The sequence below is a fragment of the Pteropus medius genome, unplaced genomic scaffold (genome assembly GCF_902729225.1).
Source record: "Pteropus medius unplaced genomic scaffold, Ma_sr-lr_union100, whole genome shotgun sequence".
Classification (NCBI taxonomy): domain Eukaryota; kingdom Metazoa; phylum Chordata; class Mammalia; order Chiroptera; family Pteropodidae; genus Pteropus; species Pteropus medius.
Genome location: NW_024343732.1, coordinates 2,522,916 through 2,550,903, shown reverse-complemented (window position 1 = coordinate 2,550,903; position 27,988 = coordinate 2,522,916). Strand labels below are relative to the sequence as shown.

General features: G+C 46.1%; 1 protein-coding gene across 1 annotated transcript; it reads left to right on the top strand.

Annotated features, from left to right (window-relative positions):
* Positions 1-30: 30 nt before the first annotated feature.
* On the top strand, positions 31-27,900 carry SUGP1 (SURP and G-patch domain containing 1). Its single transcript, XM_039867983.1, has 14 exons — positions 31-232; positions 1,903-2,074; positions 5,373-5,473; positions 6,448-6,648; positions 8,735-8,858; positions 9,184-9,284; positions 10,231-10,354; positions 19,043-19,398; positions 24,709-24,815; positions 25,602-25,779; positions 26,054-26,160; positions 26,785-26,930; positions 27,278-27,407; positions 27,703-27,900. Exons 1-14 carry the CDS (start codon positions 199-201, stop codon positions 27,727-27,729), a joined length of 1,908 nt encoding a protein of 635 aa, XP_039723917.1. The 5' UTR covers positions 31-198; the 3' UTR covers positions 27,730-27,900.
* Positions 27,901-27,988: the final 88 nt, after the last annotated feature.

Genomic DNA, 27,988 nt, shown 5'->3' with positions numbered 1-27,988 from the left:
GAAAAAAGGCGACGCCTTCTGCTCCGCAAAATTGAGACTAGACGTTGCCCACAGGCCGAGGTTTGCGTTCCAACGAGGAAGACTCGAGGCGTCTCCGTAGCGGCAGGGCGTGGCTGGCTGATGTAGACTACATCTCCCATTAGGCCATGCGCACTATAACAGGCCCCCTCAGGTGGCGCTGGAGCATTGTGGGATTGGATGAGTCTCAAGATGGACAACCGGGATGTTGCAGGTAACAGCCCCCACCCCCTCTCAAGCTCCTACCTGAATCTTTGGGGTTACGCGTCGCCGCTTCGCGCTCAGGTCAGGCCCGCCCGAACCCGCCAGCCCCTCACCTCAACCTTGGTGCAGCCTGAAGTGGCGAGTTCTGCACCTCCCGGTCTCCCAAGACCCCAGACCCAGTAGCTGCCCGCCACCCGCTCCCCAGGCCTGGTTTGCTGACGGCGCCTGGCTTTCTGCAAAGACTGCCACCCGGGTTTATTTTTTCCGAAATAACTGCCTTCAGGGCTCCTCCAGGCTCCGTTGCCCGAAACAGCGGCAACCTTGGGCTGTCTTGTGCTTCTGTTTTCGTAGCAGCTACCGTCTGGCCTGTGTACCGCTTTATGGAAAAGCCGCTTTCCGAACTGCTCTCTGATATTTCTGGATGTACACATTCCTGGGTCTTTTGAGCCCCCACTTTACCACAGCTTTGCCCTTTCTTCTCTCCTAGCTCTAGCCCCGCAAGCCTGGGATGCATTTACCCATTCAGCAAATACTCAATATGAGCCAGGCGCAGTGCTGGGTGCTGAGATGCAATGATAACTAAAACAGTGCCCTGCCTTCGTCAAAGTTACTTTCTATTAGGGTGTGAGACAGTGCACCAAGAGAAAATATTTGCAGAGAGAGCTATGATGTGAGAGAATGTAGGTGGTGGCTGCTGATACAGAGTGGTCATGGATGGCCTTTTTGAGCAGAAGACATTTGAGATGAGGAGGCCTGGGAGGCAGAGGCGAGCCTTCCATATAGAGAAGGGATGGCAAGGCCTTGGGGTGGGATAGGCTTGCCATTTTGCAGAATGTCAAGGATGAAGTGGAAATGGAGAGGGGCCTTGGAAACTGACTTTCAGAATTTAGATTTTATTCCCAGTCCCATGGGGAAACTTGGAGGTGTCTTCTCCATCATCAAAGCTACCACCTGTGTCTGAAGACACCATCATCTTTTGCGTGGAGCCAGATAGTCCCCTTGTGGGTCTCCTTGCTGCCTATGTACTCTCTCCAATCAGTAGACTGAATGATTTTAAAAACAAAATAAAAATATCTATTGGATCTTATTGGCTTAATACTCCCCTGTCACGTCCCCAAAATCTTAAAGTAAAATCCAGATTTGCTTTCTTGCACCACTATTCCTGGAACCATTCGCTCTGGCCACTCTGGACCTTTATTAGTCTTTGGATGCACTAGTCTTCTTCCAGCCTTTTGCATCTGCTCCTTATACTGCCCAGATCGTGCTCTATGTGGCTTTTCAGGAGGCTGGCTTTTTATCTTTCTGGTTTGGGCTTAAATGCCCCTTCTTCTAATGGTTATTTTTTTTGCTACCTTAGCCATAGATCCTTCTCTGTTATTTTTCCTCACTTCTTTTTTTGGTTTCTACCACAGAGTTCTTATCACAATTTTGCAGTTCCTTTTTTTGTTACAAGTCTATTGTCTCCTTAGCCAGAGGTGAGTCCTATATGGGTAGAGGCCCCATTTCTCTTGTTTAGCACCTAATAACAGCACCTGCTACATAGTTCAGTAAATGTTTGCTGAATAAATGAATGAATGGATGTATGAATGTCAATTTTAATGTCAGTTGCTGCAGGCAGCAGTTGGTGGGCATGTTTGTTAAGCAAAGGTGATTTCTGATGTGCTTCTTTATCCTCCCCAGGAAAGGCTAACCGGTGGTTTGGGGTTGCTCCTCCCAAGTCTGGAAAAATGAACATGAATATCCTTCACCAAGAAGAGCTCATCGCTCAGAAGAAACGTGAAATTGAAGCCAGAATGGAGCAGAAAGCCAAGCAGAATCAGGTGGCCAGCCCTCAGCCCCCACATCCTGGCGAGTAAGTGTCTTTTGCAGCTGAATTAAAGTCTTAGAGAGTCACCGGCAGAGATTTTGCTTCCAAGAGTAGCCACAGTGTATCTACATCTGGCTACACCCTGATGGTGTAAGAAGTGACACAAGTGTTCTCTTTCAGGAGGCTTAGTGTGGCAGGACAGAAACTAGGGATGTGTGGGAGCCCAGAGGATGGCCTGCTATATTCTTGACTTGACAATTATTTACTGCTGACAAGCTAGGGGTGTATTACAGAGCAAAAATCCAGACTCTGTCTCTGCTCTTGTGGGGCTCCCAATACTGGCAAAGAGGGTGCCAATTCTAACCCCAGAGATGCCAGTGGGTAACATGAAGCAGTGTGTTCCCACTGTAGGAGCGCAGAACAGGCTGTGCATTCTAAAGGCTCAGGCAAAGCCAGTCCATTGAGGAAGTAGAGAAAGGCTTTCCCCACAGAGGGCAGAGAGGGGAGAGAACCGCCATGTGTCAAGCAGCCTGATCTGCTGTGCTAAAGGGGCTGTTCCAGACCCAGGTGGAAGATATTTCAGGCAGGGTTTCCTCCAGCCTGTCCTGAAAAACACTGCAGGCACCCAAGAGTTTTGAGCAAGGGTGCTGAGATTTAAGAATTTCAGACTGGTTATGGACAGTGAGAGGCAGCCCCTTCCTGTGTGGTCTGAAGTGTGGATCATGGTAATCCTCTACCAACTTTTGTTCCAGCTCCCACCTATTCTAAGAGTCTGTGGCATCTCCTTGAGGGCAGGATTTAGATCTTATTCCTTTTGCAACCCAGGGCCTGGCACCTCCAGGGTGCCCAGGAAGTGGGGACTGGATGTTGAGTGATCTGTCAGTAGGTGGGCTCTTGCCTCTGAAGTTATGGAAGGACTTTCACTAAGATAGGAAAGGCCTGTAGGATCACTTTCAAGAGGGTCTCCTGGAGGCTGCTGAATACCAGCACCAGGATCAGGTAGCTGAAAAGGAACAAAGTGGGTGGTGCATGGTACAGGTAGCTATGCAAATATGTTGTAAAAGCATAGAACACTAACATTTAAAATTTCTTGCTGAAGGAATAGGAAACATTCAAATTGTCTCAAGACAACCATTTTGATGACATTCCCTTCCCACATTTTTGCCTTGTTTCGTGAAGTTGTGATCAGTTCTGTGTGCTGTTTCCCCCCACATCCACTTTTTGAAAGAAAAGCTTTCCCCCACATTATAACTCTTTAACCATCATAATTTTTAAGTTTTATTTATTTCTAATGAGATATAATTTAAATGCCATAAAATTGACAACTTAGTGCTTTTTAGTATACTCACAGCATCATGCAACTATCACTATTTAATTCCAGAACATTTTTATCACCCCAAAAAGAATCCTCATACCCGTTATCTGTTATTCCCCCATTTCCCCTTCCCCCAGCCCCTGGCAACCACTAATCTACTTCTTTCTCTATGGATTTACCTATTCTAGATATTTCACATGATGTCTGACATGGCCTTTTGTGTCTTGACTTCTTTCACTGGACATAATGCTTTCAAGGTTCATCACGTTGTAGCATGTGTCAGGACTTCATTTTTTTTTTTATGGCCAAATAATATTCCACTGTGGATGGGCCACTTTTTATCTGTTCATCAAGAGCCAGCCTTTTTAACAGCTGTGTGATACCCCCACCATTTGTTTCAAGTGGTTTTAAAGTGGGATTCATTGCTGACTAACTGCCACCCTGAGGTCTTTTTTTGTCTTTGTTGTTTGCATCTTCTTCCCTTCCCTGGGAGATGCACAAAGTGAGAGGACATGGCCAGGATCACCAGAAGGCCCTGCTTGTTTAATGCCAAGGCTGATTATCAGCAGAACTTTCTCTTTCATGTAAAATAACTTTTACTGCCTATTAAAAAAACCACTTTTTTTAGTGCCTATTTTTTTTAAAGATAATTTATAAACATGTTATAAAATCTGGGTAATAGAGGAGAGGAAAATGAGGAAAACCAAGATCAGTCATAATCCTGCAACCAAAAGACAAGTGCTAGTTGCATTTTGATAGGTTTTTCTGACAATTTTTAATTCAAGTATATTTTGACACAAGTAGCACTATACTGTAGATATTGTTTATATCATGCCTTTTTGTTTTTCATTTGCACTTGATTACTTTATCTCTAAAATTTTAACTTCGGGGCTGCTCCATCTGCCTTGTGGATATACCATAATTTATTTAGCTAGTACCCCTTGATTACTTAGGTTGATTACTTAGGTTGTTTTCATTTTAGTTTATTAGAACAGATTTCTAGTAGGATAAAACTTAATTTTAAGGGAAAAAGGCTAAACCTTTTGCCTCCGGAGCTTTTTATCAGCTATTGGGTTGGGTCTGTATGATGGATTATTACTCAGCCTTAAGAAGCAATGTATACAAAGAATTCTCAAGGTTGGAGCAGAATGGAACATTGTAATAGAAAATGGAAGACGTGGGACATATTCTGTGATCACAGCCTAATTTCCTTCTATTTCTAATTTAGGGACAAATCAAAGAAATACACCAAAGTGTTAATAGTAGCTAATGTGAAGTGGGAAGACTTGCATTTTTTCCTTTGCTTTCTATATTTCTGTTTTTCATCATTCCCATTTGCTCATAATGAGCCTCTATTTTATCAAAGGGAAAAATGAATTTGAATTAAATATTCAAGCCCCTGGGTTTGCTTTTGTGCTGATATGTTAGAAATAGATTTTTAAAAAAATTTGAATAAAACATACTGTTTGCAAAAAGAGAGAAAATAAAAATAATAAAAATACATAATTCCCCTATGGTTCTCCCAGCAAGAGATCACTTTAGGTGTTTTCCTGTGTATATGTGATCCCCACAGAAGTACTGGCTGACCCAGGTTTGGAGCTATAGTCACACATGGTTCAGACACACATATGCCCTGTTTTGGAGAACTGTAAGTTTAGCTGGGAAGACACACTTGGAAGCCAGTAACAGCTCAAATAATTAGTTAACAACAGGTATGATAGGTACTATGCAGGAAGAGAGCAGGTGGTTCTGAGCCATCTTGTTGAGGAGACTGTTTGGACCTAGAAGGTCAATATTTGGGAAGAGTTGACATCAGTATATGTAGCATTGCTTTGAATAGAACAAGATTTCTCCCAGCTTACTACTCTGAAGGTTGCTCTGTGTACTCGGCAGTCCCCAGACATCTCTAGGGGCTGCTTTTGGGTCCCAGCAGGTGAGAACTTGGGTGGGTGTGGGGCCAAGACAAGCAAGGCATGCTTAGCCCCTGTGCTCAAGGCTTACCCTTTCTGTCTTCTGTCATGGGTCTAGAATTGCCAACGCACACAACTCTTCCGTTTCCAACAAGTTTGCCAACGATGGCAGCTTCTTGCAGCAGTTTCTGAAGTTGCAGAAGGCGCAGACTAGCACAGGTGAGTGCAGTCTCCCCTGTGCCATCTCCTGCTCAGACTCACACTCACACTGCTTGGTCTCTCCCCTGGGAGTCCCTGGCTTCTCAAAAATGGCAGGCCCAGCCTCAGACTTTTTCTTCTCATCCCAAATTCATTGAGCATCCTCATTTCGCTCACTCCCACACTTAATGCCCAGGGCAAGAGTGCAAACCCCACCCTCAAGGTGTTTACCCTATAGAAGTGGAGACAACTCAGGTTTTGGTCCAGGGACATGGAGGCCAGGACTAAGCAGGCCCCAGGGCTGTGGGACCAAGGCTTGGGTCAGAGTGGCAGTTCAGGTGTGAGGAATGGGACCTCCTTTCATAGGTGGGGAGCTTCCTGGACCATAGGAGCCCATGGGACATGCCAGGTGTGAGAATCATTGCCCTCGGGGAGCCCACTGATAACTATAGTTGTATTATTTACCAGTTGGAGCTCATTTTTACTGTAAGAAAGGTGCTAGTGAAATAGCTGACCTTCGACTTTTGTCAGGTTTCCTAGGGAACAGCTAAAAAAAAGTTAACCCAAGGCCAGATTTACCCACAGAATAGGAGGACAGGCTGGATGAGCCCTTCATCACAGGGTCTGTGTTTGAAAAGCCCAGAATATGCCTATTCAGGCTTGCCGTTGACAGAGAGAATGGTTGTAAACTGGGTGTGGGATTCAGGTCTTATCTGGAAGAGCTGGTGTGTCCCTTGCTTGTCAGTGTAGGCATTAGGGGCACCTCTAATCAGAGCTGCTGCCCAGGGCTGGGTGACCACAAAAAGTCTCTTTGAGCCTTAATGCCTTCATCTGTTAAATGGGGGTGGCGTCCTCCCTGAGTACCCACCACCCACCAGGCTCTGTGCTGGAAGCTGAGGATCCAGCCCCCAGGGACTGATGGTACCCGGGTTAGGCGGCAAGACAGAAAGGTGCACTGCAGAGCTGGAGCACAGGTATTCTTCCTTCCCTCCAAGATACCCCCCCCAGTGTGCCCAGTGCCCCGCCTCGAGTGCTCCCCCGTGCTGGGAAGAGGCCCCCCATCATCAGCAGCCCATTGGGCCAGGTGAAGAACTACATGCACGCCAAGCAGCTGCCCCTGGCCAGCCGCCCGAGTGTCTTCCAGTCTCCTGATGAGGATGAGGAAGAGGACTACGAGCAGTGGCTGGAGATCAAAGGTAAGGTGCGGGAGCTGCCGTCCTCCTTCCACCATTCCCTCCAGCTCCGTTGGCGGACCCATGGTCAGTGGGGAGAACGCAGCCAGGAGTATGGGGTGCTTGGGACTACGGTTAGGGGAGCTGCCAGGCCTCCGGGCTGAGCCGAGGGCCAGGGCGGGATCCTTTGGAATGGGGGTAAGGGGAGGAAGGGTGTGGGGAGGGGCTGAGAAGGGAGCATGTAGGGGCTGCAGGAGTGCGGGCTTCATCCTGGGAGCCTTGGGACCTATCATCCACTCTGGGGGCTGGTCTCCAGCCAGGGCAGGGGCATCCTCAGGGAGCATTCACTTGCGACCTCCTCCCAACATGAGAAGAGGACCTTCCCTGGCTCTCCAGGCTGGCTGCATACCCTCCAAGCCCTCTGAGGCCCGAAGGTCCAATTCTTGATGTGATTACCTATCCCTGCCAGTTTAGGCTGGAGGTAAAAGCCTACAGGTTGGAGAGTTCACTCTCCTGCCCAGGGAAGGACAGCTACTTTGGTGAGCCAGTCTGGGCCCCATGGTGGAGGAGGTAGTGGTAATCATCCTAGTGCATTCAACCTTGTCCACATTCAGAATGGGGCCTCAGTGCCACCTGAGCCCTGTGGAGTCCTGGGCCATCTCTGCCCAGGCTGGCTAGCACAGTCATGTCACCCTGACAGTGAGGACAGACTGAAGTGACTATATGGTCTGCCGTGATAGCCTCTAGACCCCTTGCTCCGGGTGAAGGTGCCAGCTTCAGGCCGTGCATCTGAGTAGATCAGTGGCCAACCTCAAACCATGGAGCATTAAATTGGAGCCAGGAAAGGTGGCATTTCCTCAGAGAGGTGCCTTGGCAGTTCCAACAGTACCCTGCCAGGAACTGCTGCTTTACGAGGAGCAGTGTATATCTGAAGGCCCTATTAAGGACTCCTATTGATGAGGCCTCAGAAAAGCACCTGTGCTTGTAAACAGTGACCAAGTCAGGGTCATTGTCAGGAATGCAGGAGGAGGGTGAGGCTAGGGGGAAAGTTGGGCACAAAGATGTCCCGGGGACCTCTTGAGGGTCCTCGGGTTACGTGTATACCACCCCCCAACCCCGTCCCAGCTTCCTGGCAGCCCAAGCAGCAAGGGGAGTAAGACACCACAAGTTCAGTGTCTAGTCCCATTGCCAAGAGGAGCAAGTGTTCTCGGGCACTGACTGACGGCAATAACTTTCTTCCGAGAGTTTTTATTAAAGGGACATGACTGTATAGTGGCCGACGGCCTCAGAAACAGGCCAACAAAAAATACAAAAGCAAGTTCCATGTGGTTCAAAGGGGAGACTAACACAAATCCAAAAATATATTTTTATAGCTCCGTTTACTAAAAAGGCCCCGAGGTAATGATTAAGCTTGTTGGAGTGAGCATCCCTAGCACGCAGAAGCACTGGAAACACTTTCTCACTCATGGAAATCAGGACTTCTTCGAGAAATGGCTGGCTCTGGGTTTGGGCAGGAAGTATATGAGATGATCCTGGAGCATCCAGTTCCAGCAGATAGCGAGGAGTCAATCAAGACGCTTGGGGTTATGTCCAAAGGTCTCAGGAGCCAGCTTGAAGAGGCTCCACCAGCCACAGAGGGGACGATTGAGCCTCTATGATGACATTAATTGCCATGGATTGAAACCCACCTAATGTGTTTAAATCAGAATTTATAATATTTTAAAAGAATTTGTCATCTTTGAAGGATGTAAGGGAACCAATTTGTTATACTGAACACTGGTAAATAAAAAGACTTAAGCATTCCAAAAAAAAAAAAGGCGGCGGTGGGAGGCTGGCTATGTTTTCTGACGTCTGCCTTCCAGCCTGGGGATCGGCTCAGCCTCTGGGAGGCTCACACACTCCTCTCCCGCCCAGTGTGTCTCGTGAAGACTGTTTAGACCAACTCCCCCCTCGTCACAGTGCTTTGTGCATGGACCCAGGACGCCTGACAACCTCCTGCATTTCATCCTCTTCTCCTCCCACCCCTCTGTCCTTGTGGTCCATAGAGAGAGTGTGCCTGTTGACTGTGGGGTGTGTGAGTTGAACCCCAGTACTGACAGCCTCCTTAAAGTTTCACCCCCAGAGGGAGTCGAGACTCGGAAAGTGATAGAGAAATTGGCCCGCTTTGTGGCAGAAGGAGGCCCCGAGTTAGAAAAAGTAGCTATGGAGAACTACAAGGATAACCCGGCATTTTCGTAAGTATTTTTGGGAGGGGAAGGCCACTGCTACGTAATGTTCTTGCCACACAGTAGTACGTGCAGATGTTCTTGTGGAACCCTAGTGGTGATTGAAGCTGGCCGGGGCTGGGTGCTTGCTTGCATGGGCCATACACTGTTCTAAGCACTTTCTAGTTCATACCAGAGGTTGTAAGGGGCTCCAGTGTGGCGCGGAGACTTAGTTTTGGGTCCCGTCAGATGTTTCTGCTTGCTAGCTTGCTTTTACATTACACATCTCCAGAAACTGCATAGGTCCACCTAGCCCTATCACTTATTTTCTCTGTTTTATAAAACTCCTCTTTAGGTTTTTGCACGATAAGAATAGCAGGGAGTTCCTCTACTACAGAAAGAAGGTGGCTGAGATTAGAAAGGAAGCACAGAAGTCACAGACAACCTCTCAGAAAGGTAAGTGGGTGGAGGTGGTGGGAGGTTCTGGAGAGGTGTGGACAAACTGTACCCCACATGGAATAAGGGTTCCTGGTGGCATGGGGTGGTATTGACAACCTAGGTCTGTGCCCTGCAGGCAGCCAGGGTCAAGCCGTGACTGGAACCACCCTTCCCACCAGTGCTATGAGAAGTGGGGAGAAGTCCCAGGGCCAAGGTCAAGGTCATAGCCAGGAGCTGAGCCCTGTACATACAAAGGAGACAGAGAGAAGGCATGCTTGCTTACTGGTTCATGGTCATTTTAACAAGTGTTAATGAGCACCTGCCACATGTCAGGCACTGAGGATACATAGAGACAAATGTAGTGTCTGGTACTTGCGGAGGGGGCCTGAGGAGGTTGGGTGACAGAAACAATCAGCTGGTAAGATCCTGGTTGGATGAGTGTCAGGGGATGTGAAAGATGCTGGATGGTCTCCAGCTGTAATGAAAATCCCAGCCAAGTGCTGGTGGGTGGTAGGAATTGATGTTTAGGCCTGACATGGGCCACAGAGTTCGGTCCATAATGTTACCTGCAGCCCTTTGACTTGACCTCCCCAGGAGAGAAAGGCCAGGCCCATCTCCCCATATAACCTGGCTGGGCAGTCCCCGGCAGAAAGACCGAAGTGGGAGTTCTCATCTCCTCTTTAGCCCAGACAAAGACCTTCCCTCACATTCTGCTCCTGTGTCCCAGCATGTGCCTAAAGCCCCTGAGACCTACAGGATGGGAAAGGACAGGGGGTGGGGGCTTGAGATATATTGTAATATTAATTCTGGTGTTTGGTCCCAGTGCAGTAATCTGATTCCCATTTGCCTGTTTTTCTTTGCATTGTTCCTAAAATAAACCCCTCTTGTTGTCCGTGGGGTTCTTAGCAGAAATTAGGCTGTTGGGTGTGGTGAGTTGAGCTCAGTACTGACAGCCTGCTTAAAGTTTCACCCCCAGAGGACGAAGAAGTCAAGAATCTTGCAGAAAAGTTGGCCCGATTTATAGCGGACGGGGGTCCTGAGGTGGAAACCATTGCCCTCCAGAACAACCGTGAGAACCAGGCATTCAGGTAAGGGGGGAACCACCAGGGAGGTGACACCTTGGTCACAGCTCCACCCCTTCTGTCCCCCACTGAGGAAATGGGCTTGGTATGGTTCTAAGACAGGCTAGAGTCCCATGGCAAGAAGTTGGCAGGGCCAGGACTCAGCTCCAAGAGTTTCTGGCCCCAGAGCCCAGTCTTACTACCACATAGGCATTCCCCAGGTGCACATTGGTTCCCCGAATCATCTCTGAGGCAGGTGTGCAAGGACTTTGGGGCCTTGTGTTTTTCTGCATGCCTCATTGAGAAAATTTCTAGCACTTGCCTGCCTCCCTTTGTAACAGAGACAGCAGCTCCAGGCTGGGGGCAGGCGAGGCCCTAGAGCAGAGCCTCACAGAACTATGTTGCTCACTGTGTGCATTCTCAGGGTCTCATCTTTATGATGAGGGGAACAGCAGGAAAGCAAGGAATGTGGTACCTCAGGCTCTGAGGAATGAGAATCTTTAGCCTGTGTGCAGGTTCCATGGAAGGGGTGGGACAAGCAGCCTGGTCCTCCTGCTGTCCCTCGCCATGAAGTCACACCGCAGCCCATGGGGCTGGGTCTCTTCACCCATTCATCCATTCGTTGGAGGGGCTTAACATCTGTTCTTTACCAGGGAAAACTGGTAGGGAGTGGGGGTGGGGTGGTCGCTGCTGCAGGGCAGGATCAGCAGAGGCTTATGAGGTGAACGCTGAACCCAGAGTGGGGTAAGGACACTTTTGGGCATGAGTAACATAAGTCCCTACTCAGTAAGGAGATGTGATGGTGCTTGTAACAAAAAGTGTAGGACCAGCTGCCGTCTGGGCTGATTGATTTAGCAGCTCTAGATGCCACCGGGGACTCAGGAAAAAAGAAGGGGGAGTGGATACTGGATAGGCAGCCAATTGTGTTTCCCACATGTGAGCCAGCATGAGCTAGATTCAGAACATGGAAGGGTGTCCAGAGAGACCACCACGTAGGAGTGAAGCAGCAGAGATGGTGAGCACTATGCCAGTGTGGCTGGGGTGCAGGGCGAGAACTGGTGCACAGTGCAGAAGGGCCGCAGAGCCAGGCAGGGCCAGGTTCCGGAAGGCTTAGGTTGGTGATTATTGAGAGACTTAGGAGAGTCTGGATAGGGAGTGATGGAGTCAACTGTATTTCCAGGGTCACTGGCCACAGTTGTCGAGAGTGATCAGACATGCCAGGTTGAGGGTCAAGGCAGAGGGAGTGAGGGAGGCAGAGGGAGTGAGGTGTTCAGGTGTCTTGTTGAGGGGCCCATGGGGTGTTTGGGTCTGGAGCTTAGGAGACCCAAGATCTCCTCCAATAGTTGTGATACTGGCGACCACTCTGTGATTCCAATTATATGACATTCTGGAAAAGGCAAACCAGTGTCTGCTTAAAGAGTGTAAGTCACTGCACTTTTTTTTTTTTCATATACCCAAGTAAGTTTATTTAAACAGGGAACTTAGTTTATTGTCACTCATCATGAGTAAAGCTGACTGTGAAATTGTATCTCAGGCAAAGTGGGTGAGATTATGGAATTCTGTCCAAGTCCACGATCCCAGGTGGCTCTCCCTGGTCAGAGAGTCCAGAGCTCAGCAGCTGCAGCCCAGCCTTTTCTTCAGGGATCAAGAAACACTGTTAGTGCAAGTGGCTTCAGGCCCTCCATGTGAATATTGCCCCTCATGGGAGCATCACTGGCATATGCTCAGTGGCATGGTCTGGGAGACCACATTTGGCACGCTATATACTGGAGAGGACTATACTGGGAGGCAATTGGGTATCCAAGCTTGGGCAGGACATGCAAGTTCATATCACAAGGGCCGTTCAGTCTTCACAGGGTCTGTTATGAGGCAACTTTTCTCTCTCCCAGATCAGATAGCCACCTCTTGTTCCTGCTGCTCTCATACTTCCCTTCTGATTCCCTACATGAGCGAGGCACATGCCAGAATCTGTGTGTTTTGGAAAACAGTCTGTAATAACTACATTCACCCATTCCTTTGACCAGTCATCCCACTTCTGAGATGCTATCTCCAGAAATAATGTTAAATACAACATTGTCTGTAGTATGAAAAATTAGTGACATTAAATGTCTAGCCCCAGTGGGCATCTCTAACTGCATCTCTAACACATCACCTGTGTGAGCCACCTGTTGTTCTTTACAACAATCTGGCATGCTGGCTTCTCATAAATAAGGAAACCAAGATGAGGAGGCTGGTCAGTGGAGGTGCCTTGCTACCACAGCACACTTCACTACATTCTAATTGCAAAGCCTTATGTTGTTGGGTTAAGAAATTTTTAAAAAATCAGAATATGGAAAATAGAACACAACTTAGTTAAAATAAATCTGCACTGAAAAAAAAAAAGAAGGAAAGACACCAGAGTGTTAATTTTGGTTAACTCCAGGGACAGGATCACTCCAACCAGAGGAGCGATCTAAAATCCTGTGTTCCGACTGTTCATCCCATCTTCTTCCCTAACTCCAGACCACCACTGACCTTTTTACTGATCTTTTTACTGACTTGGTAGTTTTGCCTTTTCCAGAATGACATAAAATTGGAATCATGTGGTATGTAGCCTTTTCAGATTGGCTTCTTTCACTTAAGTTTTTTTATGTCTTTTAAGTTTTCCTATGTCTTTTCATGGCTTGATAGCTCATTTCTTTTTAGCACTGAATAATATTCCATTATCTGGATGTACCACTGTTTATCTATTCACCTATTGTAGGACATCTTCATTGCTTCCAGGTTTTGGCAGTTATGAAGAAAGCTACTGTAATAAACATCCATGGGCAGGATTTTGTGGGGACATATATTTTCATCTTTTTAGGGTAAATACCAAGAAGTGTGATTGCTGGATCATGTGGTTTTGTAAGAAACCATTTAGTTTTGTAAGAAACCATGAAACTGTCTTCCAAAGTAGATGTACCCATGTGCACTGCCCCAGGAATGGATGAAAGTTCCTCTGTTCCATATCTTCACCAGTATTTGGAGTTGTGAGTGTTCTGGATTTAAGCCATTATAATAGGTGTGTAGTGGTACCTCTTTGTTTTAATTTATATTTCCCTGATTATACATGATGTGGAGCATCTTTTCGTATGCTTATTTGCCAACTGTAAAGTTGTGGTGAGGTATCTACATTAGAGTTATTGGTCCATTTTATATATATATATCTTTAACAATAATAATTTTTTTTCGGTTATAGTTGGCATACAATATTAGTTTTGGGTGCACAACATAGTGATTAGGCTTCTATATAACTCAAAAGTGATCACTCCAGTAAATCTAGTGCTCTTCTGACACCATACATAGTTATTACAATATTATTGGTTATATTCTTTATGCTGTACTTTCTATCTCCATATAACTATTTTGTAACTACCAATTTGTACTTAATTCCTTCCCTCTTTTTCTGACACCCCCAACCAGCAACCCGCCCCCCCCCCAATCTGGTAACCCTCAAAACGTTCTCTGTAATTGCTTGAGTTTGTTTCTGGTTTTTGTTTTTGTTTTGTTCTTTAGATTTTTTTTTTTTCATTTGAAGTACTTGTTGATAGATATGTAGTTATCTCCATTCTTTATTTAAACTCTTGATACCTATATTTTTCTTTTTCTTAGAGAAGTCCCTCCAACATTTCCTGTAATACTGGCTCAGTGGTGATGAGCTCCTTTAGCTTTTTCTTCTCTGGGAAGCTCTTTATCTGTTCTTCGATTCTAAATGATAATTTTGCTGGGTAATCTTGGTCGTAGGTCCTGGGTGTTCATTACTTTGAATATTTTGTGCCAAGCCTTTCTGGATTATAAAGTTTCGGTCGAGAAATTGGCTGACAGTCTTATGGACATGCCCTTGTATGTAACTGATTGATTTTCTCTTGCTGCTTTTAAGATTCTCTCTTTGAATTCAGCCTTTGGTATTTTAATTATGATGCGTGTCTTGGTGTAAGCCTCTTTGGGACTCTGAACTTCCTGGGGTTATATGTCTGTTTCCTTCATCAGGTTAGGGAAGTTTTCCGTCATTATTTCTTCAAATAGGTTTTCAGTTCCTTGCTTGCTCTCTTCTTCTGGTACCCCTATGATGCAAATACTGTTACTCTTGATGTTGTTCCACAGGCTTCTTAAACTATCTTTATTGTTTTGGATTCTTTTTCTTGTTGCTGTTCTGACTGGGTGTCCTCTGCCACCCCAGCTTCTATGTCGCTGATTCAGTCCTCCGTTTCATCCACTCTGTTGTACTCTTCGTTTTGGATATTAAATTCTCCATTTCTGACTGGCTCCATATTATGTTTTCCATCTCCATTTTTATGGTTTTTATCTTTTTGTTAAAGTTCTCACTGAGTTCATCTACTCATCCCCTAAGTTCCTGGAACATCCTTATAACCAATGTTTTGAACTCTGAATCTGATACATTGTTTATCTCCATTTTGGTGAATTCTTTTTCTGGAGCTTTGTTTTGTTCTTTCATGTGGGACACATTTCCTTGTCTCTCCATTTGGCTACCTCCCTGTGTCTGTTTTTATGTATTAGGTAGGGCTCCTAAGGCTCTCAGTCTTAGTTGAGTGACTTTATGTAGTAGATGTGCTGTGGGGCCCAGTGGCAGTCTTGGGAGGGGTCCAGTTGCAGGCCAAGTTCATCTGCAGCCTGTGTGTCTCTGGGGCCACCTGGTAAGAGTCATCAAACAATCCACATATGGCAGCCACTCATGCTGGGTTTATAGATGCCTTGAAGGGCTAAGTCAGAAACCGAGGCCGGCTGCCACTAGTGCGGGACTTGGGGCTGCTCAGCAAGAGGTACAGGACATGCCAAGGTCAGATGCTGGTTCTTTGGGTTTTGTGAGCTTTTAAGAGATTTTGGGAAAGTCTACAGCAGGAGCCAGGATAGCCTGTTTGTATGGAATAAATCACTGGAAGTGGCCTGTGTGGACCCATATGTTGGGAGAAGCAGAGTCTCAAGGAATCCCCTAGATGGATTCAGGCTGGGTGTGGGGGTGCTCAACAAAGGAACAATGCCTTCTGCGTGCATCTCTGTCCAGGAGCAAGCTGCCCCTCCAGCTCTTGTCCTGAGGTTGGACTGCTCAGCACCTCTCCATGTGTCCCTGCTGGAACTCAGAGCAAGCAAGTCTCTCAGTGAGTGAGGCCAGGCGTGGGCCCTTAAAGAGGAGAATCTTCACTTCCCGCAGCCCGTCTCACTAAGCTCCAACCTTACTGGTTCTCACGTCCAGAGGTTGTGGTGACTTCTCTTCCCAGCACTGGAACCCTAGGCTGGGGAGCCCAGTATGTGGTGGGGACCCCTTGCTCCTCAGGTGGGGGAGGTGGCTCTGCTCCAAGATAGCCCTCCCAGTTTTCGATCGCCACACACAGTTGTGGGACAGAGCTGTTTCATGTCTTCGCCCCTCCTACTGTTTCGAGGTGACCTGTTATTCGAGGTGATCTGGTTGTAGGGCTTCTATTCAGCCAGACCTCAAACAACTCCACGTACTGATTGCTCTCTAGTTTTGTTATAATTTTGGTGTGGTCTTTAGAGTGGGCGTGCCCAGCCTCTGCTTTCTACGCCATCTTGCGAGTCGTCGGTCCATTTTTAAATTGAGTAGTTTGTTTTCTTATTGAGTTTTGAGTGTTTTGTATACTTTGGATAACAGTCTTTATCAGATATGTCTTTTGCAAATATTTTTTCCTGGTCTGTGACTTGTGTTCTTATTCTCTTAACGTTATCTTTTGCAGAACAGAAGTTTTTAATTTTAATGAAGTCCAGCTTATCAGTTTCTTTCTTGGATTGTGCCTTTGGTGTTGTGTCCAAAAAGTCATTGCCATACCCAAGGTCACCTAGGTTTTCTCCTGGGTTATCTTCTAAGAGTTTTATATTTTTGCATTTTACATTTATGACTATAATTAATTTTTAGTTAATATTTGTGAAGGGTACAAGGTCTGTATCATTTTTTTTTTTTTTTTTTTTTGCATGAAGATGTTCAGTTCCAGCACCATTTGTTGAAAAGACTGTCTTTGCTTCATTGTATTGCTTTTGCTTTTTTGTGAAAGGTTACTTGACTACATTTATGTGAGTGTATTTTTAGGTCCTTTATTTTGTTCTGTTGATACGTTTGCCTGTACTTTCTTCAATACCACACTACCTTGATTAATGTAGCTTTACAATAAGCCTTGAAGTCAGGTAGTGTCAGTCTTCCAACTTCGTACTTCTTCAGTATTGTGTTGGCTATTCTGGGTCTTTTGTCTCTCTATATAAACTTTAGAATCATTTTGTCATTATCCACAAAATAACTTGCTGGGATTTTGATTGGAATTTCATTGAATCTAGAAATCAAGTTGGGAAAAACTGACATCTTGAAAATATTGTGTTTTCCTATCCATGAACATGGAATATCTCTTCATTTCAGTAGTTCTTCGTGAATTCATTCATCAAAGTTTTGTAGTTTTCTTCATGTAGATGTTGTACATATATTGTTATACCTAAGTATTTTGTATTTTTGAATGTTAATGGAAGTAGTATTGTGGTTTTAATTTCAAATTCCACTTGTTCATTACTAGTATATAGAAAAGGGATTGACTTCTGTATATTAATCTTGTATTCTGCAACCTTGCTATAATAGTTTATTAGTTCCAGGAGTTTTTTTGTCCGTTCTTTCTTGTTTTTTCCTGCATTGACAATCATGTCATTTGCAAACAAAGACAGTTTTATTTCTTCCTTCTCAGTTAGCATGCCTGTTTCCTTTTCTTTTCTCTTGCATTTACTAGGACTTCCAGTAAGATGTTGAAAAGCATTCATGAGATGGGATATTCTTGCCTTGTTTCTGTTCTTAGTGGGAAAGCTTCCAAGTTTCTCACCATTAAGTATGTTAGCTGGGGATGTTTTTGTAGATATTCTTTATCAAGTTGAGGAAATCACTTCTCTTCCTAGTTTACTGAGAGTTTTTATCATGAATGGGTGTTGGATTTTATCAAATGCTTTTTCTGCAGCTTTTGATACGATCGCGTGATCGCTGGTTGATGTGATGGATTACATTACTTGATTTTCAAATGTTGGTCCAGCCTTTCGTGATCGGAATAAGTACCACTTGGTCATGGTGTTTAATTCTTTTCATACATTGGTAGGTTTGGTTTGCCAAAATTTTGTTGAGGATTTTTGCATCTATATTCGTGAGAGATGTTAGTCCATAGTTTTCTCATCTCTGTCTAGGTTTCCTGTTAGGGTAATTTAATGAGTTAGGAAATATTCTCATTGCTTCTGTCATCTGAAAGGGATTGTAGAAAATTGGTATAATTTTTTCCTTAAATGTTTGGTAGAAATTACTGAACTCCTGGGTGCGGTACTTTATGTTTTGGAAGGTTGTTAATTACTGATTCAACTTCTTTACTAGAAATAGGTCTGTTCAGGTTGTCTGTTTCTTCTGTGAGTTTTGTTGGCAGATTGTATCTTTGCAAGGAATAGGACCATTTCATCTGGGTTATCAAATTTGTGGTCATAGAGTTGTTCATAATAATCCTTTATTATCCTTTTAATGTCTGTTGGACCTGTAGTGTATCTCCTCTTTCATTTCCATTATTTGTTATTTGTATCCTCTTTTTTCTTAGTTAGCTTGGCTTAAAGATTTTTTTTATCTTTGTTTTAATTTTTAGTGTTCCTTACTGGGTTTTCTGAAGGGTGTACATGCATGTACCGTTACCCAGGAGAACAAAGAAGATGCTGCCATCTCTTTGTTCCTCCATCCCACCCTAGGTACCAATATTAGCAGGGCTGGGGAGGTGGGGAGTCCTTCCACCCCTCTCCTGGCTCTCATGTAGACACACAGAAACAGTTTGTGGAATTTCTTCCTGCTGTCTCTTTTATACAAAAGAAATTTATGGCATCTTCGATCCTGCATATTGCTTTTGTAGCACAGCATTGTGCCATGACTTGTCCCTTCAGGTTTGTGAGTGTAGATCTAGCCCCTTCTTGTCGAGAGCCATGTAACCCATGCTGTGCACAGTTTTTGCTATGTGGAGGTAGGCTGTGACTCTTCCTTCTGATGTGGACCCCAGAGGTGTCAGGACATGCATAGTCTGTGAGATGCTAGGCAGGTACAGTAGGAACTGCAGCCTCTGCCTGCTCTGAGCTTTCCGGGAGGCAAGGGGGAACCATCCCATGGGGAACTGAGGGGACTCATGGTTTCCAGTGAGGTGGAGGTTTCTGCCCTTGGTTGGAGTCCAGGTCCCCATCCATTCCGATGTTCAGTGCCTTTATTTGGCTTTATTTGCATTGACACCTCTCACGGATGCATCGGAGAAGCACTGATGTGCTGAGCTTTCTAGTTTGGGATAAATCCTGCCCTTTCTGGCGCCAGGTCTCTCTCACACCTCAGGATTTCTTGGTTTGGAGACCCTGGCGCTCATCTAGGATAGTAGGGGAAGAGCTTTGCAGAGCCTGGGGCAGGTCTGAGGGAGTTCTCCCCTTTTCCTTAGAAGCAGAGGATCAATGACAGTGTGACAAGTGCCAGATAAAGATGGAATGGGGGCTTGGTATGGCCCTCAGCATTATGATAAGCTGTGGCATGTCACACCGTTTCTCAAGTTTGGGCCATCAGAGCCAGCAGCCACTGAGACCTGGCAGGACCGGAGGTCATAGTGGAGACCCTGGCTGATCTGGAAGTGCCTGCACAAGGTCCACACTGCTCCTGCCCTGACTGACATTATGCTCCGCACTCCTTTGCAGCTTTCTATATGAACCCAGCAGCCAAGGGTACAAGTACTACCGCCAGAAGCTGGAGGAGTTCCGGAAAGCCAGGGTGGGCCCCATGGGCACTCACTCGACACCCAACCTCTGCCTCCAGGGCAGACCCCCTCCTGAGAGCCCCTTAGGGCATCTGCCCCCCACCGCCACCTGCCCTGCCTCATCTGCTCCCTCGCCCACTGTCACCCTGGCTTCAGCTGCCCATGGGAAGCCGGCTACCACAGCCACTGTGAAGAGGAAGCGAAAGAGCCGATGGGGGCCTGAGGAGGACAAGGTGGAGCTCCCACCCGCCGAGCTGGTGCAGAGAGATGTGGACGCCTCCCCTTCACCTCTGTCAGGTGGGCTCTGTCATGAGGTCTGGTGTCTTTCACTGAGCATCATGTTTTCAAGGTTCATTTGTGTTATAGCAGATGTCAGAACTTCCTTACTTACTATGGCTCAGTAGTATTCCAATGGTGGATAGACTATACTTTGTTTATGCTTCATCTGTTGATGGACACTTGAGTTGTTTCCACCTTATGGCAATTGTGACTAGTGCTGCTATGAACATGCGTGTACAAGTATTATTCGGATTCCTGATTTCAATTCTCTTGTGTGATACCTAGGAATGGATTGCTGGGTCATATGGTGATTCTACATTTAACTTTTTAAGGAACCACCATACTGTTCTCTACATCAGGGGTCCCCAAACCCTGGGCCACAGACAGGTCTGTGTCCTATTAGGAACTGGGCCACACAGCAGGAGGTGAGTGGTGGATGAGCAAGCAAAGCTTCATCTATATTTGCAGCCGCTCCCCAGCACTAGCATCACCACCTCAGCTCTACCTCAGGTCATTAGGTATTAGATTCTCATAGGAGCACTGGTCCCTGATACCAAAAAGTTTGGAGACCACTGCTCTACATCATTTTATGTCCCCTCCAGCATCCTCACATTATAGCCATCCTAGCAGGTATAAAGTTTGGAATCACATTATAGTTTTAATTTGTGTTTCCCTAATAACTAATAGTGTTGAGCATTTTCCATGCACTCATTGGTCATTTATATAGCTTGTTTGGAGAAATGTCTATTTTAATCCTTTACTCATATTTAAATTGGTTGTCTTTTGTTACTGAGTTGTAGGAATTCTTTATGTATTCTGGATATTATCCCCTGTTCAGATATATTATTTGCAAATATTTTTTCGCATTATATGAGTTGTCTTTTCATCCTCTTGGTGTCATTTCATGCACAAAAGTTTTAAATTTTATGAAGTTCAATTTATTTTTTTCATTTATTGCCTGTGATTTTGGCAATAAATGAAAAAAATAATATGGCTAAGAAACCATAGCCAAATCCAAGGTCATGAAGAATTACTCCTATGGTTTTTTCTAAAAGTTTTATAGTTTTAGCTCTTAAGTTATGTCTTTGACCCATTTTTAGTTAATTTTTATGTATGATATAAGGTAAGGGTCCAACTTCATTCTTTTGCTTAAGGATATCCATTTGTCCCAGCACCATTTGTTGAAGAGACTGTTCTTTCCCCATTAAATGGTCTTGACACTCTTATCAAAAATCAGTTGACCATAGATGTTAAGGTTTATTTCCGGGCCCTATTCTATTACACTGGTTTGTATGTCTATCTTTATGTCAGTACCACACTGTTTTGATCATTGCCTTTGTAGTAAGTTTTGAAATCGGGAGTGTTCGTCTTCCAATTTCATTCTTTTTCCAGCTTTGGCTATTCGGGGTCCCTTGAATTTTCAGTGGATTTTCAGATTGGCTTTTCTATTTCTGCAAAAAAACACCGTTGGGATTTTGAGAGGGATTGCATTGAATCTGTAGATTGATTTGGATAGTACTGACATGTTATCAATATTTAAATCTTTCAATCTGTGAACACTGGATAGTTTTCCATTTACCTAGGTCTTTAATTGGTTCCAACATGTTTTGTAGTTTTTGTTGTACATGCCTTGCACCTCCTTGTTTAAATGTATTCCTAGGTGGTTTATTCTTTCTGACGATTTTTAAATGGAATTGTTTTTTTTTTTTAATTTCCTTTTTGGATTATGTGTTGCTGGTTTATAGAAATATAATTGATTTTTGTGTGTTGATTTATATATCTTTGAATTTTGCTGAATTCATTTATTAGCTCTAATAGTCTCTTTATAGATTCTTTAGGGTTTTCTACATGTAAGATCTTATCATTTGCAAATGGTGACAGTTTTACTACTTCTTTTATAATTTTAATGCCTTATTTCTTTTTCTTGCCTAATTGCTCTGGCTAAGACTTGCAGTGCTACGTTGAACAGAAGTGGTGAAAGTAGGCATGCTTACCTTGTTTCTGATCTTAGAGGGAAAGCTTTCAGTCTTTCACCATTGAGTGTGATGTTTGATGTGGTATGTTTTTGTATATGGCCTTTATCATGTTGAAGAAGTATGATTCTGTTCCTAGTTTATTGAGTGTTTTTATCATGAAAGGCTGTTAGATTTTGTTAAATGCTTTTTCTATATCAATTGAAATTATGTGGGAGTTTTTTCTTTCATTCTATTAATGTGGAGTATTACATTGATTGATTTTTGCATGTTGAACCATCCTTGCATTCCTGGGATAAATCCTGCTTGGTTATGGTGAATAATCCTTTTAACATGCTGCTGGATTTAGTTTGCTAATTTTTTTTTTTTTTTTTTTTTTTTTGCAGATTTCTGCATCTGTACTCATAAGGAATATTGGTTCGTGGTTTTCTTGTAGTGTTTTTGTCTTTGGTATCAGGGTAATGCTGGCCTCGTGGAATGAGTTGGGAAATATTCTTTAATTTTTTGGAAGAATTTTGGAAGAATTGGCATTAATCTTTTAAAATATTTGATAGAATTCACCAGCGACACCATCTGTTTGTGGGTTTTTCTTTGTTGGGAGGTTTTTGATTGCTAAATCAGTCTCCTTGATATAAGTCTATTCAGGTTTCCTGTTTCTTCTTGGGTTAGTTTTGGTATTTTGTGCATTTCTAGGAATTTGTTCACTTTGTTTAGAATATCCAGTTTGTTGGCACACACAATACACTCTTTTAATTCTTTTTATTTTTGTAAAGTCATTGGTAATATCCCCACTTATATTTCTAATTTTAGTAATTATTTCTTTTTTTTTCTTAGGCAATCTGTCTAAAGATTTGTCTATTTTGTTGATCTTTTCAAAAAACCAACCTTTGGTTTTGTTGATTTTCTCTATTGTATTTCTCTTCCCTATTTCATTATCTACACTCTAATCCTTAATTCCTTCCTTTTGCTAGCCGTGGATTTAGTTTGCTCTCCTTTTTCTAGTTCCTTAAGGTGAACAGTTAGATTATTGATTGAAGACCTTTTTTCATTTTAATGTGAACATTTAAATAGCTATAAATTTTTTTCTTGGCACTGCTTTTGCTACATTCCAGAAGTTTTGGTGTGTTATGCTTTTGTGTTCATTCATCTCTAAATATTTTCTAATTTGTCTTGTGATTTCTTCTTTGACCTATTGGGGTTTTCGGGGCTTTTTTTTTTTTTTTGAGTATGCTATTTAATTTCCACATACATGTGAATTTTCCTTTTGTTATTGATTTCTAGTTCCATTGCGATCAGAAAGGATACTTGGTATGATTCCAGTCTTTTAAAATTTATTAAAACTTATTTTGTTGGCTAATATTTGATCTGTCCTGGAGATTATTTCATGTGCACTCGAAAGACAGTGTATTCCGCTGTTGGGTTGCATGTTCTCTATGTGTCTGTTAGGTCCAATGATGTATAGAGTTGTTCAGTCCTCTATATCCTTATTGATCTTCTGTCTAGATGTCCTGTGTATTATTAAAAAGGTTTTGAAGTCTCCAATTATTATTGTAGAATATCTTAAATTTTGTCAGTTTTTGCCTCCTATATCTTGGGGCTCTGTTGTTAGGTGTATATTTGTTTTATCTTTCTGTATCAAACTTTTTATCAATATATAACATCCTTTGTCTCTCATAACCTTTTTTGACTTAAAAGTCTATTTTGTCTGATACTAGAATAGCTATCCCAGCTCTCTTGGTTACTGTTAGCATGGAATTTGTTTTTCCATCCTTTCATTTTCATTGTCTTTGTGCCTTTGTATCTAAAGTGAGTCTCTTATAGACAGCATATAGATGGATCATATTATCTCCCTTAAGCTTTAAGATAATTGGAGTCAGCCTTGTCATAGAAAGCCCAGGAAAATGCACGATGATAAGCACAATTGCCGGCTGGTCTACCTCCAACTTTCCCCTCCTTGACAGCAGTTTCAGGGATGGCCAAACCTGCAGGGGGCGGAGGAGAGGTCTGTTGTCTTTACATTCTGCAGGTGATAATGGGTTACTGAAAAAGGCCAGTCTAGTGCTATCTGTCTGACACCCTCCGCCCACCTTATAGCCTGCAAGGAAAGGCAGCTCACCCAGGTCACATGGCTGACCTGCTGGCCCTGCTCTGAGGGTGTTTTCTTGCACTGTGCCTCCCTGGCGCAAAGAGAAAAGCTGCTAATTAAAGATTCCTAGGATGTTGGGACTCTAGATAGCATCTCCAGCTGGGCTGAGGGTGCTGGGGCCTGGATTGCTGCTGAGAGGGGAGCCCTTGTGGCAGCTGCACAGGAAGGTGCTCAGATATGAGTGCTGCTCTGACAAATGCAAGCCCCGCTCCTGCTAGTGAAGATGACTTCCTCGTGTTCTAGGTCCACATTCAAGTCCCACTGGCCCACACCATCACAGGGGAGCATGGGCAGGCCCCAATCACCTGCTCACTGGTGAAGAGGGCCTGTGGGCACAATACAGGCACATGGCAGGATGCTCAGACCTTGGCCCCTCACTCTCTTTACAGGACCCCTACATCCTTCAGAGCCCCTGCAGACCTTTGAGGAGGGATTAGGGTGCAGTCCTGTGGTCACAGAGCACCTGCAGGTGGTTCTTGCTAACAAAACCCCCAGCCCTGAGGAGCTGGAGAACTCAGTTCTCTCCACCCTCCCAGAGGGGCCTCTGCACCCCCTCTAGTTGGCTTTTCCCCCAGGAAGCCACCGCCTGAGGGGTGGTCATTTCCACCGCCCAGATGGATGTCATAGCACCTTCACATGGATCAGTGCTGCCAGCTTTAGCCGAGCTCCAAAGCTGATGCCAAATTAAATGTCAGTTGCTGTGAGGACAGTCAGCTGTCTTCCTAGAAGGAACTAACAGAGCCACACAGCTGAGTCTTACGCAAGACTTCAAACCTTGTGTATCTACATTGGGTATCTGTCTGCCACAGAGCTTCCAAGAGCCAGTGTGTGTGAGTGTGCGTGTGCTCACACACATGCTCGTCTCTGCTCTCATGTCTTGGGCTCTGCAGAATCTTTACCATGTCACCCATTAGCCATGTGACCTTGAGTGAGACCCTTGACCTCTGAGTTCTGGTGTCAGCGTCTGCAACATGGGGATGTAGGACCCGCCCTGCCTGGAGAGTGCGGATGAAACTGGGTGCACGTGATGGTGCAAGGCATGACTACTGTGGTCGTTACAGGACATAGGATACTAACCAACCTGACATGAGGGCCCTGCTGTGTGCTCCACGTGCCTCAGGTGTCATCAACAAATGGACTTGGCACCACATACAGGACCAGGGCCAGGCCCATGTGTCTGTCTCTGAATGGCCTATATCTTGTTTCCAGTTCAGGACCTCAAGGGGCTCGGCTATGAGAAGGGGAAGCCCGTGGGTTTAGTGGGTGTCACAGAGCTGTCGGATGCCCAGAAGAAGCAGCTGAAGGAACAGCAAGAGGTAAGGCCAGGGGGCGAGGCAGGCTCCACAGCAGCTGGCGGTGGACTCCCCTACTCCTCCTCACGTTGCAGTAGTCACAGAGTCAGCAGAGAAGTTCCTGGGCAGGCAGATCCCCCATCAATGGCATGCCAACACCTGAGGGCACCCCCACCAGCTTGTAGCTGAGCCCAGAACTCAGGCCTCATCACGCTGACCTGTCATCCCTCAATGCCAGGTGCTCCATAGCTACTCCACATGGTGCCTGTAGACTGTTCCCACTCGATAGTTTCCACTTGTTTTTTTTTTTTCTAGTTTCCTCCAGCATCCAGTCCAGAATGGGCCTGGCTAGCACTGGGCACCCTGAATTATGTGAGGGCCCCTCAGCTGGTATTGGGCAGTGTTGGGGTGAGGGCCAGCTTAGCTTCTCTGCTGCTTCCTTGAGGTTCCAGAGGCACTGGCCCATCAGTCCTTGGGGTCGGCTCACCCCAGCCACCTCCTCCAGTGTAGCTACCCTGTCACATCACCCTCGACCTTCCCAGAGGTCAGGAGCCTGCATTGTCCTCATTCAGTCCATGGCAGTGGTGCTCAACTCTGTGCAAGGAAGAGAGGGGCCTCCTTTTTCAGCACAGGGACTCAGGGAATCAGTGCAAGTCCCAGCATAGGACTCAGTGTCTTGTTGAGCACTTGCTCTAAGCCCTGCTCACAGGCCTGCCTCAAGGAAGGAGCCCCAAATGTGCACAGGGGAGGCAGGCGCTCCTGCCATGCATATGTGGTACAGGCCCTGCTCACAGTGTGTGCCACCTCCAGATGCAGCAGATGTATGACATGATCATGCAGCACAAGCGCGCGATGCAGGACATGCAGCTGCTATGGGAGAAGGCTCTGCAGCAGCACCAGCATGGCTATGACAGTGATGAGGAGGTGGATAGTGAGCTGGGCACCTGGGAGCACCAGCTGCGGCGCATGGAGATGGATAAGACTCGGGGTGCGCTGAGGAGCCAAGCCGGGGGGCGGGGAGGAGTGTCTGGGTGGGGCCTTGCCTTCAGAGCACTGTGGTGCAGGAAGCCCTACTCACCTGCTGGCCTTAAGGCCTTGGGCACAAGACTTGGCCTTTTGTGCCTCAGTTTCCTTAGTAGTAAAAGGAGTGGTGCAGGGCTGCCTTTGGGAGTAAGGTTTGAGTCGGGGTCTCCACCAGCTGCCTCCCTCCCCTAAGGCTGTTCCCCCTTCCCTCCTCTCACCTTTCCCATCTGTCTGGGCAGAGTGGGCTGAGCAGCTAACGAAGATGGGCCGCGGCAAGCATTTCATCGGAGACTTCCTACCGCCAGATGAGCTAGAGAAGTTCATGGAGACCTTCAAGGCTCTGAAGGTAAGTGGGGCATCCCCAAGCATCAGCCCTGCTTGTGGGCCTGTCTAGCAGGCAGCCTCCTCATACATAGGAGACAGGCCCTCTTCTGAGGGAAGCATCTGTTGGTGGCAGACACTGTCCTTGTTGGGAATTTGCAAATAACAACTCAGCTGCCCACTTTAGAAATATTTCCCCAGGAAATTCTGCTTCCATTGGAGCCAATTAAGGTGCCTTGTGCAGGCAAAGCGTTTCTCAGGCAGAAGCCCACACGGACTGGGCTCCTCAGAACAAGAGCTTGGCATTCTTCCTGTGCACAAGGAGAGACAGCTGATGTGCACAAAGCCTCATCACCTCGTTGACCATGGCTTCTTTTTTGCACTCTGTGTAACAGATCTCTCCCAAAACAGCCTTTTCTTTGCTGGTGAACATTAATCTTGCCGTTGTAGGGAAGGCCCGAGTGACCATCACTTTGCCTTTGACTTGGCTGCCCGGGAGCATTAAGTGTGGCCCTGGGGACACTGAGGAGGCGGAGCTTGGTCTGACCTGGCGGGGGAGGCAGACAGACAAGTGGTCCCAGCCAGTGGCCAATGAGGCTGGGGGGATGTTTTTTGGTCCCTGGGGGATGACACCCTCTTGGCCCTGCAGGAGGGCCGTGAGCCTGACTACTCTGAGTACAAGGAGTTCAAGCTGACTGTGGAGAACATCGGCTACCAGATGCTGATGAAGATGGGTTGGAAAGAGGGCGACGGACTAGGCTCGGAGGGCCAGGGCATCAAAAACCCAGTCAACAAGTGAGTGTAGCCCCCAATTCGGGGTGGATATGGGGGATCCCAAACAGATGCAGGCCCAGGGCCTGGGTCTAGTCCTATCCCTAGTTGGAATCGGGGTCCTGGCTGTGAACTCTGGTGACTAGGCCAACTCAGTCTCTTCCCTCTTCCCACCATGCTGGCCATGTCCTGCATAGATATTCCTCAGCCCAGCACAGCCTGCATGACCCCCACAGCCTCATGTAGAGCTGCTGCTGCTGCTGAGCCCAAGCCAGTGGGCGAGGCCTCCCTGCCCCAGCTCAGGCCCCACACACCCTCTCGTGCTGGCACCAGCCTGCTCCCCTGCTCACATTCCCTGTCATCCCCTGCAGAGGCACCACCACAGTGGATGGCGCTGGCTTTGGCATTGACCGGCCAGCTGAGCTCTCCAAGGAGGACGATGAGTACGAGGCTTTCCGCAAGAGGATGATGTTGGCCTACCGCTTCCGGCCCAACCCTCTGGTGCGTGCACCCCTATCCCCCACATTGCTCTGGCTGGGTCACTGGTTCCTTGCAGTCCACGGTAGTGGGGTGGCAGCGCTAGTAACAGAAGTCCCTCCTTCCTCACTCTAGCTAGGCCAGGTCTCACCATCGACCCCCTCCACCATTCCACCTGCATTTGAGCCCCTCCTTCCTCCCTATAGCCTTCCTTACCATCTCAAGGATGTGAGCTCAGCTGCCCCTAGAAGGTTCTAGGTTGGAAGAACTGCCTTCTGACGTCAACATTAATCCCCTTTTATCTTTTTACCTCCTTCAGAACAACCCCAGACGGCCTTACTACTGAGTATTGTGCAGAAACACACAAACGTACTTTCCAGACCACAACTGAGCATTCTTGAACTGTAGAGTGTTACGGACTGCGTTTCTGCCTGCCCTTCCCATTGTCTCAAGTGTTGTGGTGTGTATTAAAGTCCCAGTGCTTTCCCACTGTGGGAGCCTGGTCCTGCCATCCCCAGAAACCTTTCCTGTTCTTTAGCAGTTGTGCTGGGCCAGGCAGTTGAAGACAGGGTGCTATTGTGAAGGTTCTCCAGAGCCTGAGGAAT